A 14,964-nucleotide genomic window follows, 5' to 3' on the forward strand; every position below is an offset into this window, starting at 1 on the left:
AGTGAATCTGCGTAGTTACGTCCATTTGCCAGAGCGGAAATTCGCCTGCAAAGTAGCACTACAGTCTATCTCCTTCACTAGCGAATTTACGCCTGCACCCGTTAGTAAATCGGCGAAGTCCCAAAATGACGTCACACTGCCGAATGTTCACTAACGTTAGTCACTTCGACCTTTAGTGAATTTCCCCTTTGTCACAAATTGAGTACAGTTGCAGCTGATGCAACTGCCCAATGTGATTGATGTGTGCTCCCTCTACTTTCGCTGCAACTGAACTGCGGATATTGGCGCAGGGAGTTGAGGGAACCCTGGAGATACCATCTGGTCTGAAGGTGGTGTTAGATCCAGGGTGGCAGCGCTCAATTTGGACGAAAGGCAAGAAGGACTGAGCAGTGGCAATTGCAACTACACAAAAGTACAAGGAGAAGATATTCGCACAAATACCTTTGATTAAAGAGATGTTTACGCACAATTTTATTCCAATGAATTGAATGCCTGTAACAAAAAAATATAAATTCAAACGTCACAAAGGATAATAGATATTAAAAATAAATGTTATGGTCATAAAATACCAATGTGTTTGTACTTGTCTGAGTATGCATTGCTACATTTAGCATATGATCCATAAACTGGAACAGTCACCCCCAGTGAATGATAACCTATAGGAATTCTAAATAGACAGCAAGCTCTGGGCCTAATTACCCTGAGGTGTGGCCCTCTGATCCCGATGTGTAAAACTGCTAATTTGGACATAATCCAAAAACAATGCTCTTTGTTCATGGTGTTGAAGGCTTGTGCAAACCCAGAGACTATGTTGCAATACCTGACAATGCAATGCTTGTTAGGTGACATTTTGTAGTTCCTAGGTTTCTTGTTGCCCATATTGGCATTCTTTTTTTTTTCAATACAATTTTTTTATTCATATTTTTAAATAAATTAGAATTAAATCGGACTTCAAAGGGGACTATAAATTTATAATGAACTATAGAGAGCAAGACCACAAAGAGTCAGATTCAATTCAGTGACAAAACGGGTTTGTCAAGTTAAAACTCATGGATGAGATTCAATTTGAGATGCAATATTGTGATTAAACAACAAAGGGGTCTTCATAGAGTGGAGTATTTACTCACAACGTTTAGGAAGTGGCCCAGGTGCACCACCCTGAGCCCTCAGCATGGGGAGCGGACAACCGTGAAAAAGTCTGAAGCAGGCACTCAAATAAAGGCAATCTTCCATCAAATAGTAGAAATCAAGTAGAAAAGTGAAGGCAGAGGACACAATAAAATTTTTCTACTTGATTTCTTCTGTTTGATGGAAGATTGCCTTTATTTGAGTGCCTGCTTCAGACTTTTTCTCAATTTGAGATGCAATTCAATTCAGATCTCCCTGTTTATCAATTAAATACTCTAATGAAGTCTAAGGGAAAAAAAAACTGGAACTGAATTTTGATAAAAGTTTTTCTCCTAAAATGTAATCTTGTCCATGAGTTTTCATGTGATAAACCATGGGATAACTTTTTCTCACTGAATTGAATGTAACCCATAGACTAATATCCTGAACCAATTTTCAGTTGCTCTTAGTTTCTATTTGTGTGTAAGGTTTTAGCTTTTTCCCTTTCCATTTTGCCTATTTCCAGCCTAAAATTATGTTGATTATTGGGGTCACAGGCCTTACAGGAAGGGGGTTATTTACTAAAATCCAAATTCTCATTATTTTCTTAAAACCACTTTGACCAAACTCCCATCCACATTTTTACCGTATATATATCAATAAATGACCCCGAAAAAATCTGGTGCTGGAAAAGACTCAATAAAATTGTGAAAAAACCCAAATCTTAAAATTTTTGGATTTGACACCAGACAACCATGAATTAATCGGATTGTTCTACAAAACCCAGCGCAGATCATCTTCCAATTGTACATGGGACATCTGCCATTAACTTCTATATGGCAAACCTTGGCAGGTTTAAGATGGAGTACTTTTTTATTCTGACTTTTAGCACCCTTTGGGTTTAATAAATCAGAAACATTTTTATTTTTTTTCTGCAAAAAAATCGTGTTTTCCCCTTTAAAAACTCAACCAGAAAAAATCAGACTTTAGTAAATAACCTTCCAAGTAATTCTAGAGGCTAGATACTTTTCTTTAATTATTATTCCAGTCTTCTAAATACTTCCTGATTTCTAAGGAAAACTGGGAAAGATCCGTTATCCGGGAAAACCCCAGGTCCCGAGCATTCTGGATAACAAGTCCCATACCTGTATCATTGCCTGTATCATACTACAGGCTAATTTAACGGAAATTAGTTTCTTTGGTTTGTTTTAAAGTGGAAATGAAAACTGCAGTTGCAAGTCAGAATTTACAAGAATCTTTCATTCCCCAGGAAGATATTCCTTTTGGGAATCAATATAAATAACCCACTGCCGTATTTTAATCCCTAGATCATCCTCTGCATATACAAATACATTTTTGCAAAAGAGTTATTGCAAACTCATAAAAAATCAATCATTCCAGATGACTCTTTCAGACTAGTTATTTTATTATATAACTAGCATGTCTATTCACCTGTTATTTTAGTCATTATCTGAACCTGTAAAACAAACCCTGCATGAATTAATGTCTCCCAATAATTGTGAGAAAGTTGCGTTAATATGCCTCGAGGCTTCTTTCGGTAACAGAGTGCATTGGTAGCTAGCAGAAGGAGATTACATTTATACTGGATTGTGTATTAATTTCATCACAAGCAGGTACATTTAAATATATACAAGGGATCAAGGACTCCAAGCAAAGCAATATTTTCCCATAGGCGTGATCAATGTAGTAGACTGTGTAGATGGGTGCCTGCCAACTATGCCAAACCCACTATTGCTGTAAACTGGTCCTCTGACACCCATGCAACCAAGCCCTTAACTTCCAGCAGATAAAAGGGAGACACTTCTCTGTCTCAGTTCAAAGGGGCCACATTACCTTGTCTTATCTGTCCCTTCAAACTTCTGATCTTCTCTGTTAACTGCTTTAAGCCAACACCATCATGTCATTCTCCCAAGTCTCCATCAAGAAGCAGCACACTGTTAGAAGCAGTGGTGGTGGTGGTGGTGGTGGAATGGGGGGTTTTAGTGCGTGTTCACTTGGAGGAATGGCAAGAGGATCTCGGGCTGGAGGCAGCTTTGGGTCACGCAGTCTTTATAGCCTTGGTGGAAAATCTAAAACTTCCATAAGCGCAGCCAGTGCTCGAAGTGTGGCAGGTGGAGGATATGGTGGTGGCTTTGGAGGAGGACACGGTGGTGGCTTTGGAGGAGGACAAGGTGGTGGCTTTGGAGGAGGACAAGGTGGTGGCTTTGGAGGAGGACAAGGTGGTGGAATGTTTGGTGGTGCAGGGGGCATGGGTGGTATGGGAGGTATGGGTGGTATGGGAGGCATGGGTGGTATGGGAGGCATGGGAGGCCCAGGATTTGATGGAGGGGATATTGGATTCCCTGTTTGCCCACCTGGTGGAATCCAGAATGTTACCATCAATACACAACTTCTGCGACCACTTGATCTGGCTATAGATCCAGCAATCCAGAAAGTAAAAGCAGAGGAAAGAGAACAAATTAAAACTCTCAACAACAAGTTTGCTACTTTCATTGACAAGGTAAGGCTGTTATTAATATACATTTTACAAATGTCCAAATTTAGAGTGGTGCTTGATACCTTTAACTTATAATGTAAGTTGCCTTTTAGCAGGCATTTGGTTTATAAAGTATAGTGTAAACTACTGAAGTACAGAAATGTCTTTATGAGTCTCTTTACCAGACCCCCCAGCAGGTGCTGGACTGCGCCAAAACATTTTTGTAAGTTATTACATTTCCATCTTTCTATATTTTTTGGTGCTAAACTTTGTCCTTTGATCGCAGGTCAGATTTCTGGAACAACAGAACAAGGTCCTAGAAACAAAATGGAAACTATTACAGGAACAGGGCACCAAGGGCAGCACCAAAAGGGCCAACCTAGAGCCCCTGTTTGAGAAATACATTTCTGACCTGAAGAGATATCTAGATAACTTAATAAATGAAAAGAGCCGTTTGCAGTATGAACTGAAGAATATGCAAGATCTTGTAGAGGATTATAAGAAAAAGTATGTCTGCACAGGTTTTACTTTTACTATTGTATGTTTAGAATATGCTAATTTAAAGCTCTGCTAATATATGTAACCTGCATGTTTCTGTTGCTGTGACAAGAAGCTAGATAAGAAAGACTGCTTACACAACACTGTTCTCTTATAACAGATATGAAGATGAAATTAACAAGCGTACAAAAGCAGAAAATGAATTTGTGATACTTAAGAAGGTGAGTCTCATTGTTGTGTTAGTAAAGTCATCATTGAGTGGAAATAATGAAACATCCAACTTCTATAATATGCTGTTATGTATCATGTATATTTTATAATGTACTTGCATGATATAAAAAAAGATCTTGCTTTTAAATAGTTTCCCTCTGCAATGATAATGAGAGTAACAATGCCACATACATCCATGTCAGAGGCAAAATACTCCTATTGGATCTTTGAATATTTACATTGTTTAGAAGTCTCATGGTATGGTGATCCTAATTATGGAAAGATCCCTTAGCCTGAAAACCCAAGGTCCCAAGCATTTCAGGCAATAGATCCCATACCTGGGCTGCAGAAACAGCTTTAAACCAGCTTTTAATCAATGGAACTGGAGAGCAACAAGGAAAAGAAATGTTCTCTGAATGCTTGCTGAATGTTGTCGTTGCCTCCTACTGAAAGCCAGTTTAGCAATATTCTCAAGATGAATGAAAGAACTATTGTTCATTTTCCAGGATGTTGATGCTGCCTACATGATCAAAACAGAACTTGAGGCCAAGGTGGACACATTGACAAGTGAAATCAATTTCTTAAGAACTCTTTATGATGCGGTAAGGACCATTTCGATTCATATAACAGGAATGATATAGTTACATTCCCTATTGTATCAGAGTGTGTTCTATTAAATGATTCTGTATTCTACATCACCTCTGTGCATGGAATGTTAAAGTAAAAGCAATAGTACTACTTAGCCATAGACAACTAAATGATAACATACTGCCATAGGTATGAGACAATGAGATGACAGTGTTACTACCCACAAGTCAGTGGTTTTTATTAACATCAAACGCTTTACCAATTTAAAGAAGAAAGTATCTGAATATAAAACTTTTTATCATGGATAAATGCCATCTATTGGTAAGCGCTACACAAGGGCCCAACATATATTTGTGCAAATTCACTACATCACATAATTACAAAATAATGAGAACTCTGAGGAAACACCCAATGGCACGAAACGCGTCAGGAGGGAGTGGCTGACATGAGTTGTGCAGACTGGGGGAAGACACTGCCTTGTGGTATGTTATGAGGTTATGTTCTATATTGAACTTTCACTATTTTGAATTATTTGCTGTGGTTAGTGATGGGCAAATTTATTCTCCAGGCGCAAATTTGCGGCAAATTCCCGCTGGTGAATAAATTTGTAAAGCCACCGTGAAAATTTGCCAGCAAAAATTCACATGCATCAAAAAAAATGGACGCCGGCATCAGAAACGAGATACCGGCGGAGTTTCACAAATGTTTCACCTTTTTGGCGAATTTCGCCGGAAATTCGCAAATTTTTCGGCGAAACACCCAAATTCGCTCATCCTTAGCTGTGGTGAATTTGCACAAATAAATGCTTGAAGTGCATTTTTTTGTGAAAGTATCTGGATGATCTATGATCACATGCTTCGTTGAAGCTCCTTTAGAAAGAACAAAAACACATCTAGAAAATATATGTAGGTAGGTCTGCCTTTAGAAAGTTACTGAAACAAACAGGCTGTATTCAACTTCATTGCTATATTGATGAAATTCTATATTCACGAAGTGCAAAAAGAGGAAACTGCATTGGGACACACACATAATGGGACCTTATAGAGTAGCTATTGCACTTAGGAAAAGTTGTGCTAGCAGGTATAGAAGGTTAAGATGGAGTCAAGATGGCAACAGGGTAATCAGTTGACCCTCCACTCAATTATTTGAGGTTCAGGGGAGGTGATTACAGATGGGTTCAACACAAGCAGATAGACTAATGGTTGACCCATCCAACTTTATATAAAGTTGCTCCACAAGGTCTGATTTGCACCAGGCCCCATTGCAAAGACAGTGTGGCATGGACCACAAGTAAAGTCATGCCTTTAGATCATTAAAACTCCAATTTATCACTTGCTTTGCTTGATTCCTGCCCAACTGCTAGAAGCCCTGCCAATTTCTGCAAATATGGTCATTGTATATATATATTGTGCACATTGTGAAAAAAAGGAAGCATTTCACATTTTTAGTACTATACACAGTGCGTTTTTACTTTCCAGAATGGCTGCAGGTGGCCTGCACTCTAAAACAGAGCACCTGTCAGTAGCCCTCTGGATAGAGCACCACTTGCATTAGCCAGACCACTATCCAAGATGGGTTGGCAGGAAGGGGGTGAGATTGTAGGCAGTTCCCTCTTTCAGACCCTACATTTCCCCAAACTTACATGTCATTCAGCTGCATAAGTCAGGCAACCTGTAAGGGACCCTATAAGAGTAGGACTTCCTGCGCTCCCTGACACTGTGCAAGTGGAGAGTTTCCTAAAGCCCCACCAAGATCTATCTTGGTTCCTAGGGGATCACAAATGGCCCCCTTTGTGTTTAATGTTTTTTTATTGTTGAGAAAAAAACACTGATTTGGTATGATTTGTATTTTTTAGGAATTGTCACAGGTACACGATCAAGTCACTGACACCTCAGTTGTCCTGACCATGGATAACAACCGTGACTTGAATCTGGATAGTATCATTAAAGAAGTTAAATGTCAATATGAACAAATTGCACATAGAAGCAAATTGGAAGCTGAAGCTTTATACGAAAATAAGGTGAGTATGTCTATTCCCTGCTGTAACTTTATGTCACAGCTGTTTATAGTAAAAAGAAAGACTTACACTCGCACACCCTGGCCGTCCAGACTCCAGCGACTCCCAGGTGCTCGATGCCAGAGGGAATGGGCAACCTCAAAAACAACGTAGAAATAGGACACACCGGCACAACATGGGTAATTCCAGCAGGTAAAACCTTGCTCGTTTATTGCGGATGCAACGTTTCGGGGCGTGACCCCTCTCTCAAGCATGAGAAAGGGGTCACGCCCCGAAACGTTGCATCCGCAATAAACGAGCAAGGTTTTACCTGCTGGAATTACCCATGTTGTGCCGGTGTGTCCTATTTCTACAGCTGTTTATAGTAACACAGCTTCCCTTTAGCTGATGTACCTCTATGTAAAAGAGGAATGTCTGAAAGGAAGGTCATGTCTGTTTGTGATATATGTGTGATGTTTATCTCTCTGATATTCACTTTAGTACAAGCAGCTACAGCAAACAGTTGAAGGACATGGTGACAGCATAAAGAATTCCAAGACTGAAATATCAGATCTGAACCGTAAGATTCAGAGGCTGAAGGCTGAAATTGAAAATGTCAAGAAGCAGGTAGGTCTGAGCTGTGTCAGTAGCAACTTGGGTTTGAAACCAATAGCGGCTCCATGCTCAGAACCCATGCTTTTCCTTAAATCATAGATTGCAGCTCTGAATCAATCCATTGCTGGAGCTGAAGAACGTGGGAACCGTGCTCTCAAGGATGCTGAAAAGAAACTTAAGGATCTTGAAGCTGCTGAAAAGAAACTTAAAGAGGACATGGCTCGTCAACTTAAAGAATACCAAGAACTTATGTCTGCTAAGCTTGCTCTGGACATGGAAATTAGCACTTACAGATACATGCTGGAAGGAGAAGAGGACAGGTTAGTTAAATGGGGTCCATAAGACAAAATTGATTTTAGTGCCTTACTAGGTGAAGGGGACCATTTGAAAGTCATCCATAGGCTATACAAACTCTGTAATATTCTAATAGGGACAATATCATTGCAATGCCTAGTTTATCTGAAATACTTTGCAATTATATGCATTGAAGTTTTCCATTATGATAATTTTTAAACTTAACTGTTTTTGCAGCAAACTGCAGAACCAGTCCTTCAAAAAACTTTGTGTAATGTTTCCCCTTTGTTTTATTTATTTATTTACCTGTATAAGGGCAACTAAACCAAAGGTGTACAAAGGTGAAGAGCTTTCTCAATGATTTCCACATAGAGCAGCCCTATGCATTTTTTTTTATTTTGCTTCACTTACCTACTGATTTCTACTTGATCACACAAAAAAAGTTACATTTGTTGGTACTTTTCTTACCCTTCAAAAGATCAACACAGTTTACAGAAAGAGAGAGCAATCTGAGTCCCAGAATTATCTTTAAAGAAGAAGGAAAGCCACTGAAACAGTTTATTGCCAATAGATGCAAGCTATAACACTATATTTATTCTGCAGAATTCATATCCATACCTGAGTAAACAACTCTACATTGTATCTATTTGTTTAGGATTGCAGCTGATTCTCTCACTGATTTCTCATAGCTCTGAGCTCAGATTACAGCAGGGAGGGGAGCAGGGAGGGTGAGGAGCAAACTGAGCATGCTCAAGCCCTAGCCCTGGAGGTTTAAGCTGAAAACAGGAAATCTGATACAGAAACCCATGTGTGCACAACAGAAGGAAAGAAATGTGGTGTTTCTTTTAATAGAGGACTCACAGCAGCATTACTGTGGGCTTACTGGTGCATTTATATAGACATTTCTGATAAAGCTTACTTAGTTTTAACCTTTCCTTCTCCTTTAATGAATGTGTCCTAATACTCATTTTCTTATTTCTGCAGAATGTCTGGACAGATTTTAAACAATGTCAGCATATGTAAGTTATTCATTAATTTATGCTATAATTATGTTTAGATAATTGTGTTCTTAAGCAGTAACTAATTAATTTCTTCTTTGCATCTTAGCTGTAATCAGCGGAGGCTCAAATGTATATAATGCCCTTGGTGGTTCAGCAGGCGGAATGGGAGGCGGCGGCGGCAGCGGCATGGGAGGAGGAATGGGATTTGGAGGCGGCATGGGAGGTGGAGTAGGATTTGGAGGCGGCATGGGATCTGGCCACGGTGGTGGATATGGCCATGGAGGAGCTGGGTGCTTTGGAGCTGGAGGAATGGGATATGAAGGTTATGAAGGTGGATCCATGCACGGAGGAAGCGGCTCATACGGCCATTCTGGAGGCAAAACCTCAGTGGCAATTGCATCAACAACCTCCACAACCAAGAAAACCTATTAATTTACAGCAGCAGTACTATAAAGCCACAGATCACTTCACATAACATGAAGTAGTTTCTAATGATTGTGTCACCCTACACCTGTTCCTGTTAAAATTCCCATCGTAAATATCCGAGAAAACTGGTTTCCAATCGTGCAAGTCATGATTGCATCTAGTTCTGTAAATTCCTGCTTAACCTTTAGCTGAGCAGAGAGGGGAACCTGGTGTTTGTACATAACATCCTCTTAATGCGTTGCTGCATTTTCCTAAAATGTTCTAGAACTTCTTTCTCTGTATCTTCAATAAACTGCATTTGGATCTCAAACTGTGTAGCAGAATTTATTTTATAGTGATAATATGATTGAAAAAACATCTACAACTCTGCATATAGATTTAATGTCCCTTTAACAAACTCCCTGAAATCTATTTTATACTGAGTTGATGGTCAACAATGTGATTCTTATACCCAGTTTCAGATATCTTTGGAAGACAAATCCCCAAAATAGTGACAATGATGTTGGCTTCCAGTTAAAAAAGTAGAAAGAAATGGACATAAAAGTGCGTTGAAAATGGGAATATCTCCAACTTGATGGACATATATGAGGCTACTTTAGAGAGATTAGGCCAATATGGGAATATCAAAGATTGGGATATCAAAGATTAGACAAAGTAGAATATCGAGAGGATTTTTTTTTAGTAAAGAGGTTATAAGCACATGTTTTCATCTGGGAGGTTAGATTCCATTTGAGAACGACTAAATATTTGGGATAGGACTGTGATTAAAAAAGGAGTGGGACTGCAGAGAAATATTATAATTAAAGGATTGAGAGGGCATGTAGGAAGTTATGGGGCAGAAGCTGTAATCAATGTAGTTAATTGTGGTATCAGTTTTGCTTTTAGTTTCATGTGTAAGAGGGATGAAAGTAAAATGGAGATTCTCCTGTAGTTCTCTACATTTCCTGTGCTTCACACCATTCCCCGCTTGGTGTATCTCCAATATTTTCTGTTCTCTCATTCTGTTATAACCCCTCTTCAGTTTTCAAGTTTCACCCTTCTTCTCTTCCACATTCCAGTCTATACTCTTTCCTTGTGCCATTTTCCCATCGTCCCTGCCCTAGTAATATTTCTCTTCTTTTACCCTCATTTGTTTTTCCTTTTCTTTTGTATCTCTTCTTTCTATGGTAGATTGCTACCTAGAAACAGTTATTGGGTTTGGTGGCAGCCTCCTGAAGATACACTGTAAAAATTTATTTCAACGCTATAGCCACAATTTTGTGTTTCCCTTCTGACATGATTGTGCCTTTAAAGGGCACCTGTTGGGTAAAAATGTTATCCCCAACCAAAGGTGTGGGCTAATAGAGCCCGCATTCCAGTTGGGGATAACAGTCCTGCAGGTCTGTTTAATGCTGATTGGACAGTGTGGAGCAGTGTGACATTACAGGAAGGGGAGTAGATGAACAAGTTAGATTTTTTTTCCTTTAGAGTTCATGGAGAATGCCGTTTCTTTATCACCTATAGAATCCATGGCATCTCCACTTTACTTTCCCTTCAAATATTCTGAGTCAAAAGAGTGATATTAGACTGTGCTCTCTATTCCTCCTCATTTGTTTGCTCTAGTGGCAACCCTGCATTTGTAGGAGACCTGTTTCTACAGGTACAGAGCTGTCAACTTTTTTGGTATCTACCAGATTTTCCACTCTGTCCCTCGGTCTCCCATCTCTCTGATGTTTTACCCCAATTTCTGATGATTTCTAATGATTTGCGGGCAAAACTCCTGTGTGCACAGGGTGAATTGTGCATTCTCAGCTAAGTATCAGCGGCTTCGGGAGAGGGTCTGTCCATGCGCGTGATGTAACTTTGACCCAACGTATGACCAATGTCAGGCTTGGCCACCAGGACACTGGCAGAGTGGTGCAAGGTTGGACTGGTGGGCCTTAGATCTCCAAGTCGTACACAAACAGGCTCCACTCATAAATATATAGTTTGGTAATCTGTGAAGGCAGATGAATGAAATAAACTAAAACAGTCCAGAGTGAGATTGCAAAAAAAAAACCCAAACAAATAGCCTCTTTAAAAACATTTACATACAGTACATGTTCAGCCAGTGACAAGATGCCAAGAGAATGGAGTAAAGTGTAAATTTCCTGAGTAAGTTTGCAGGAAAAATAACCTTTCTATTACTGCTCATGGAGGATGGAGTTTCTTTCTCTTCAACAAACTCTCTGGCATTGTATATTGGCACCCACTGATAAATGAAGATGATTTAATTTACATTTGCATACTTATATTCCTGATATGCAGAAATGAATTGCACCTTGCAGTCACTTTTGGCTGCTCTTTTGGGTAATCAGGCTTTAAAAACAAATATAATGGCGCAATGCCTTTCAACCATCCAGTTTAAAGTAGCCAATGCTATTGGTCCATCACTGCTATTAGGCAAAGCGGAACAAGAAGGTCTATATAAAAATTATTTCCTTAAACCTCTACTATTGCTTCCTAATTTGCTCTAGATAGCAGCTTCATTTATTGGCCAAACCTTCAACTATTTGTTGTTTCAAATAAATTCATTTCAAATCATTACTAGATACAAATTAACAAGGGCCATTGATGAGGTTCAACTCTAATATGTTGACCTTAACTTTTAAGATACCCAAAAAGACAATATTATTAGATGGTTGCACGACTCGAAAAGAAATCAGATCACTCTAAGATGACTGGTAGCAAGCACTGCCTATCTCCTGAAGCTAGCTGCAGTTTTTCAATTTCTATTTTGGGCAACACTTTGAAAATGTTGCATGATTCAAACTGACTTTTCCCACATGTACATTTTTCATTTGGATTTTTTTAGTAAATTAAGCCAAACCGTGTTTGGGAGATAGGCTGAATTTTAATTTTTAATAAAATGAGAAAAATGTGGTTTTAATAAATTCCACCCATATGTAATCATGTCCAGTTACCTTTTCAAATGTGGTATATTTTGCAACAAATCTTCATGGTCTCTAAGTTTCCTCAGGTTTGTAACAGAATGCCTTTAGGCCCTAGAAGTTTCTACAAAAAAATAACTTATTCTTAACCTGCTAGTTTGGGGAGAACTGCTAGATTGGGAAAAGTAATGCTAATGGGTGATTTTAATTACCTAGATATTGACTGGAGCAACAGTAATGCTAGGTCAGTTAAGGGGAACACGTTTATAAACTTGTTGCTTGACAAGTTTAGGGAAGTTGTTGAGGAGCCAACCAGAAAAAATGCTATTCTGGATATAGTGATCTCAAATGAGCCAGAACTTATAGCAAAAGTGCAATTCATTGTACCCCTGGGTAATAGTGGCCATAATGTGATATCATTTAATGTCTGGTGAAAAAAACAAATATATACTGGGGAAACAAAAACCCTGAATTTCAGAAAAGCTAATTTTAGTGCCTTGAGTGCTGCCCTTCAGAGCATAGATTGGGGCATTATGTTTTCAGCTAAAAACACAGAACATAAATGGTTGTCATTTAAAATTAAATCGTTACCGTTCTCAATTTATTCCCTTTAGTAAAGTAAATGTAGAAGCACCAAGAATCAACCTATGTGGCTTAATATAGAAGTTAAGAAGTTAATAGGAAAGAAAAGAAACGCATTTAAAAAATACATGTGTGTGGGGACAGAATCTGCATTTAATGAATATAAAAATTATAATAAATGTTGTAAAACCGCAATCCAGAAGGCAAAGATAGGAAATGAGGAGTGCATTGCGGCAGAGGCTAAGACTAACCACAAAAAGTTTTTTAAGTATATTAATAGTAAAAAGGTGCGAGTTGAGAGGGTTGATCCTTTAAATAATGGTACCAGTATGGATGTAACAGATACAAAAAAGCAAATGTGCTAAATCAGTTCTTTACTTCTGTGTATATAATAGAGTCAGGGTTCCCAGGCTCACTTCATAGCTGCACTGTTGGCTCAGCTTAATCTAGTCAGTGGCTGACTCAGGATATTGTTCATAAAGTTTTAATAAAAATTGATGTGAACAAGGCGGCAGGGCTTTGATGGCATACACCCCTGGGTTCTAAAAGAGCTTTGTTCAGTTTTAGACCGGCCTCTATTTCTGATTTTCTCAGATACGCTTTCATCTGGTATGGTACCTATGGACTGGAGGAAAGCTGATGTCATTCCAATATTTAAAAAGGGATTACGATGCTGTACAGTTTTGGTCTCCAGTGCTCAAACAGGACATTATTGAATAAGAGAGGGTGCAGAGAAGGGTAACTAAGCTGGTAAAAGGTATGGAAAATCTCAGCTATGAGGAAAGACTGGCCAAATTGGGGATGTTCACGCTGGAGAAGAGGCGTTTAAGGGGTGATATGATAACTATGTATAAATATATAATGGGATCATATAATAATCTCTCTAATGTTTTATTTACCAGTAGGTCTTTCCAGCTGACACAAGGTCATCCATTCCAATTAAAGGAAAGGAGGTTCTTTCTAAATATTAGGGAGGTTTTTTTTACAGTGAGAGCTGTAAAGATTTGAATTTCTCTCCCTGATTCATTAGTACAGGCTGATACTGTAGCTTTAAAAAGGGGTTGGATGGCTTTACAGAAAGTGAGGGAATACAGGGTTATGGAAGATAGCTCATAGAACAAGTTGATCCAGGGACTGTTCCAATTACCATCTTGGAATCAGGAAGGAATTTTTCCCCTCTGAGGCAAATTGGAGAGGCTTCAAAAGTTTTTTTTTGCCTTCCTCTGGATCAACTAGCAGTTAGGCAGGTTATATATAGGATTAAAAGTTTGAACTTGATGGATGTGTGTCTTTTTCAAAATGGTACGAAAACTATAGTATAGTACTATGTTACTATGTTACCATATAACCTATTTTTCTAACCTAATCTTTGGTCAAACCCTAGTTGGTATCATCAGAAAACAACACATTGCAGTATACAGTATAGGAAGAGAGTAGCTTCGATATGGGTAATGTTGATGAGGCAACTCTCTCAAAAATTTTTACAAAAATTAACTTTCCAATGCTAAAATGGACTGGTGATAACATTCCTTTTTTAAAGTGACCAGGTACTTTTTCTTGCCAATCCAATGCATGCTCATTTAAACATTATATGAATTCCTATACATATGAATTCTTGTTTTTTTGTTTCTCAAATCTATGTAATTAATGTTTACTTAATTTAAAAAGTGGCTGGCCATCCACTTTGTGGAAATTGTATTGGCAATTAATTGAGACACCTCACAATAAGATTGAACCTTATTTTGGTTCACTAGATCTGATACAACCTTTGTGCCTTTTATTAAATCATCTAGTTTGTCTTAACAAGTTTTCCTTATAATAAGGGAAGCTCAGTACTACAACTGCTGACTGAGGGCTGATGACTGGGATGGGACAAAAATGGCAGGCAGGGGTTAGTAGCTGGGTTTAGTTATATAGCATTAGGGGGAGGTGCGTAGGCAATTTGAATCAAGTGCAGTTAGGGAGGTTGTCCATTTTGGAGAGATACAACTGAGTCCTACCAGTCCACCCTTTAGTTAACCTTTGTGTTAGTTGTGACAAATGTGCTAGTGGGATACAAGTTAAGTTGAGTATTTGGGGTCATGGTTAGGCAAGGGTTTAAATTAGTATAGCCGGGCGGTGGGTCCCTGGCAATTGTGATAGTTTGTTGGCAGTGAGGAGTTTAGCAAGTCCTAAGTTTGTCAGTGGGGCATGGTTGGATGTTTCCTCTCTAAGAGTGTTGGTCCCTGGGAGATGTTATGT

At 38.8% G+C, this 14,964-nt stretch overlaps 1 protein-coding gene across 1 annotated transcript; it reads left to right on the plus strand.

The window, feature by feature from the left end:
- The first annotated feature begins 2,923 nt into the window (after positions 1–2,923).
- On the plus strand, positions 2,924–9,542 carry krt78.7.S (keratin 78, gene 7 S homeolog). The gene is made up of 9 exons (XM_018250165.2): positions 2,924–3,628; positions 3,891–4,111; positions 4,263–4,323; positions 4,819–4,914; positions 6,756–6,920; positions 7,398–7,523; positions 7,611–7,831; positions 8,790–8,824; positions 8,913–9,542. Exons 1-9 carry the CDS (start codon positions 3,026–3,028, stop codon positions 9,236–9,238), a joined length of 1,854 nt encoding a protein of 617 aa, XP_018105654.1. The 5' UTR covers positions 2,924–3,025; the 3' UTR covers positions 9,239–9,542.
- Positions 9,543–14,964: the final 5,422 nt, after the last annotated feature.

This window comes from Xenopus laevis, chromosome 2S (assembly GCF_017654675.1).
Source record: "Xenopus laevis strain J_2021 chromosome 2S, Xenopus_laevis_v10.1, whole genome shotgun sequence".
Taxonomy (NCBI): Eukaryota; Metazoa; Chordata; class Amphibia; order Anura; family Pipidae; genus Xenopus; species Xenopus laevis.

What these genes read in the sequence shown, in the direction of transcription:
- krt78.7.S (XM_018250165.2), top strand. Translation starts at nt 3,026, where the DNA reads ATGTCATTCTCCCAAGTCTCCATCAAGAAGCAGCACACTGTTAGAAGC. An exon ending in CTGGAAGGAGAAGAGGACAG is followed by an intron (nt 7,832 to 8,789) that starts GTTAGTTAAATG and finishes TTATTTCTGCAG; the next exon opens with AATGTCTGGACAGATTTTAA. An exon ending in TTTAAACAATGTCAGCATAT is followed by an intron (nt 8,825 to 8,912) that starts GTAAGTTATTCA and finishes TTTGCATCTTAG; the next exon opens with CTGTAATCAGCGGAGGCTCA.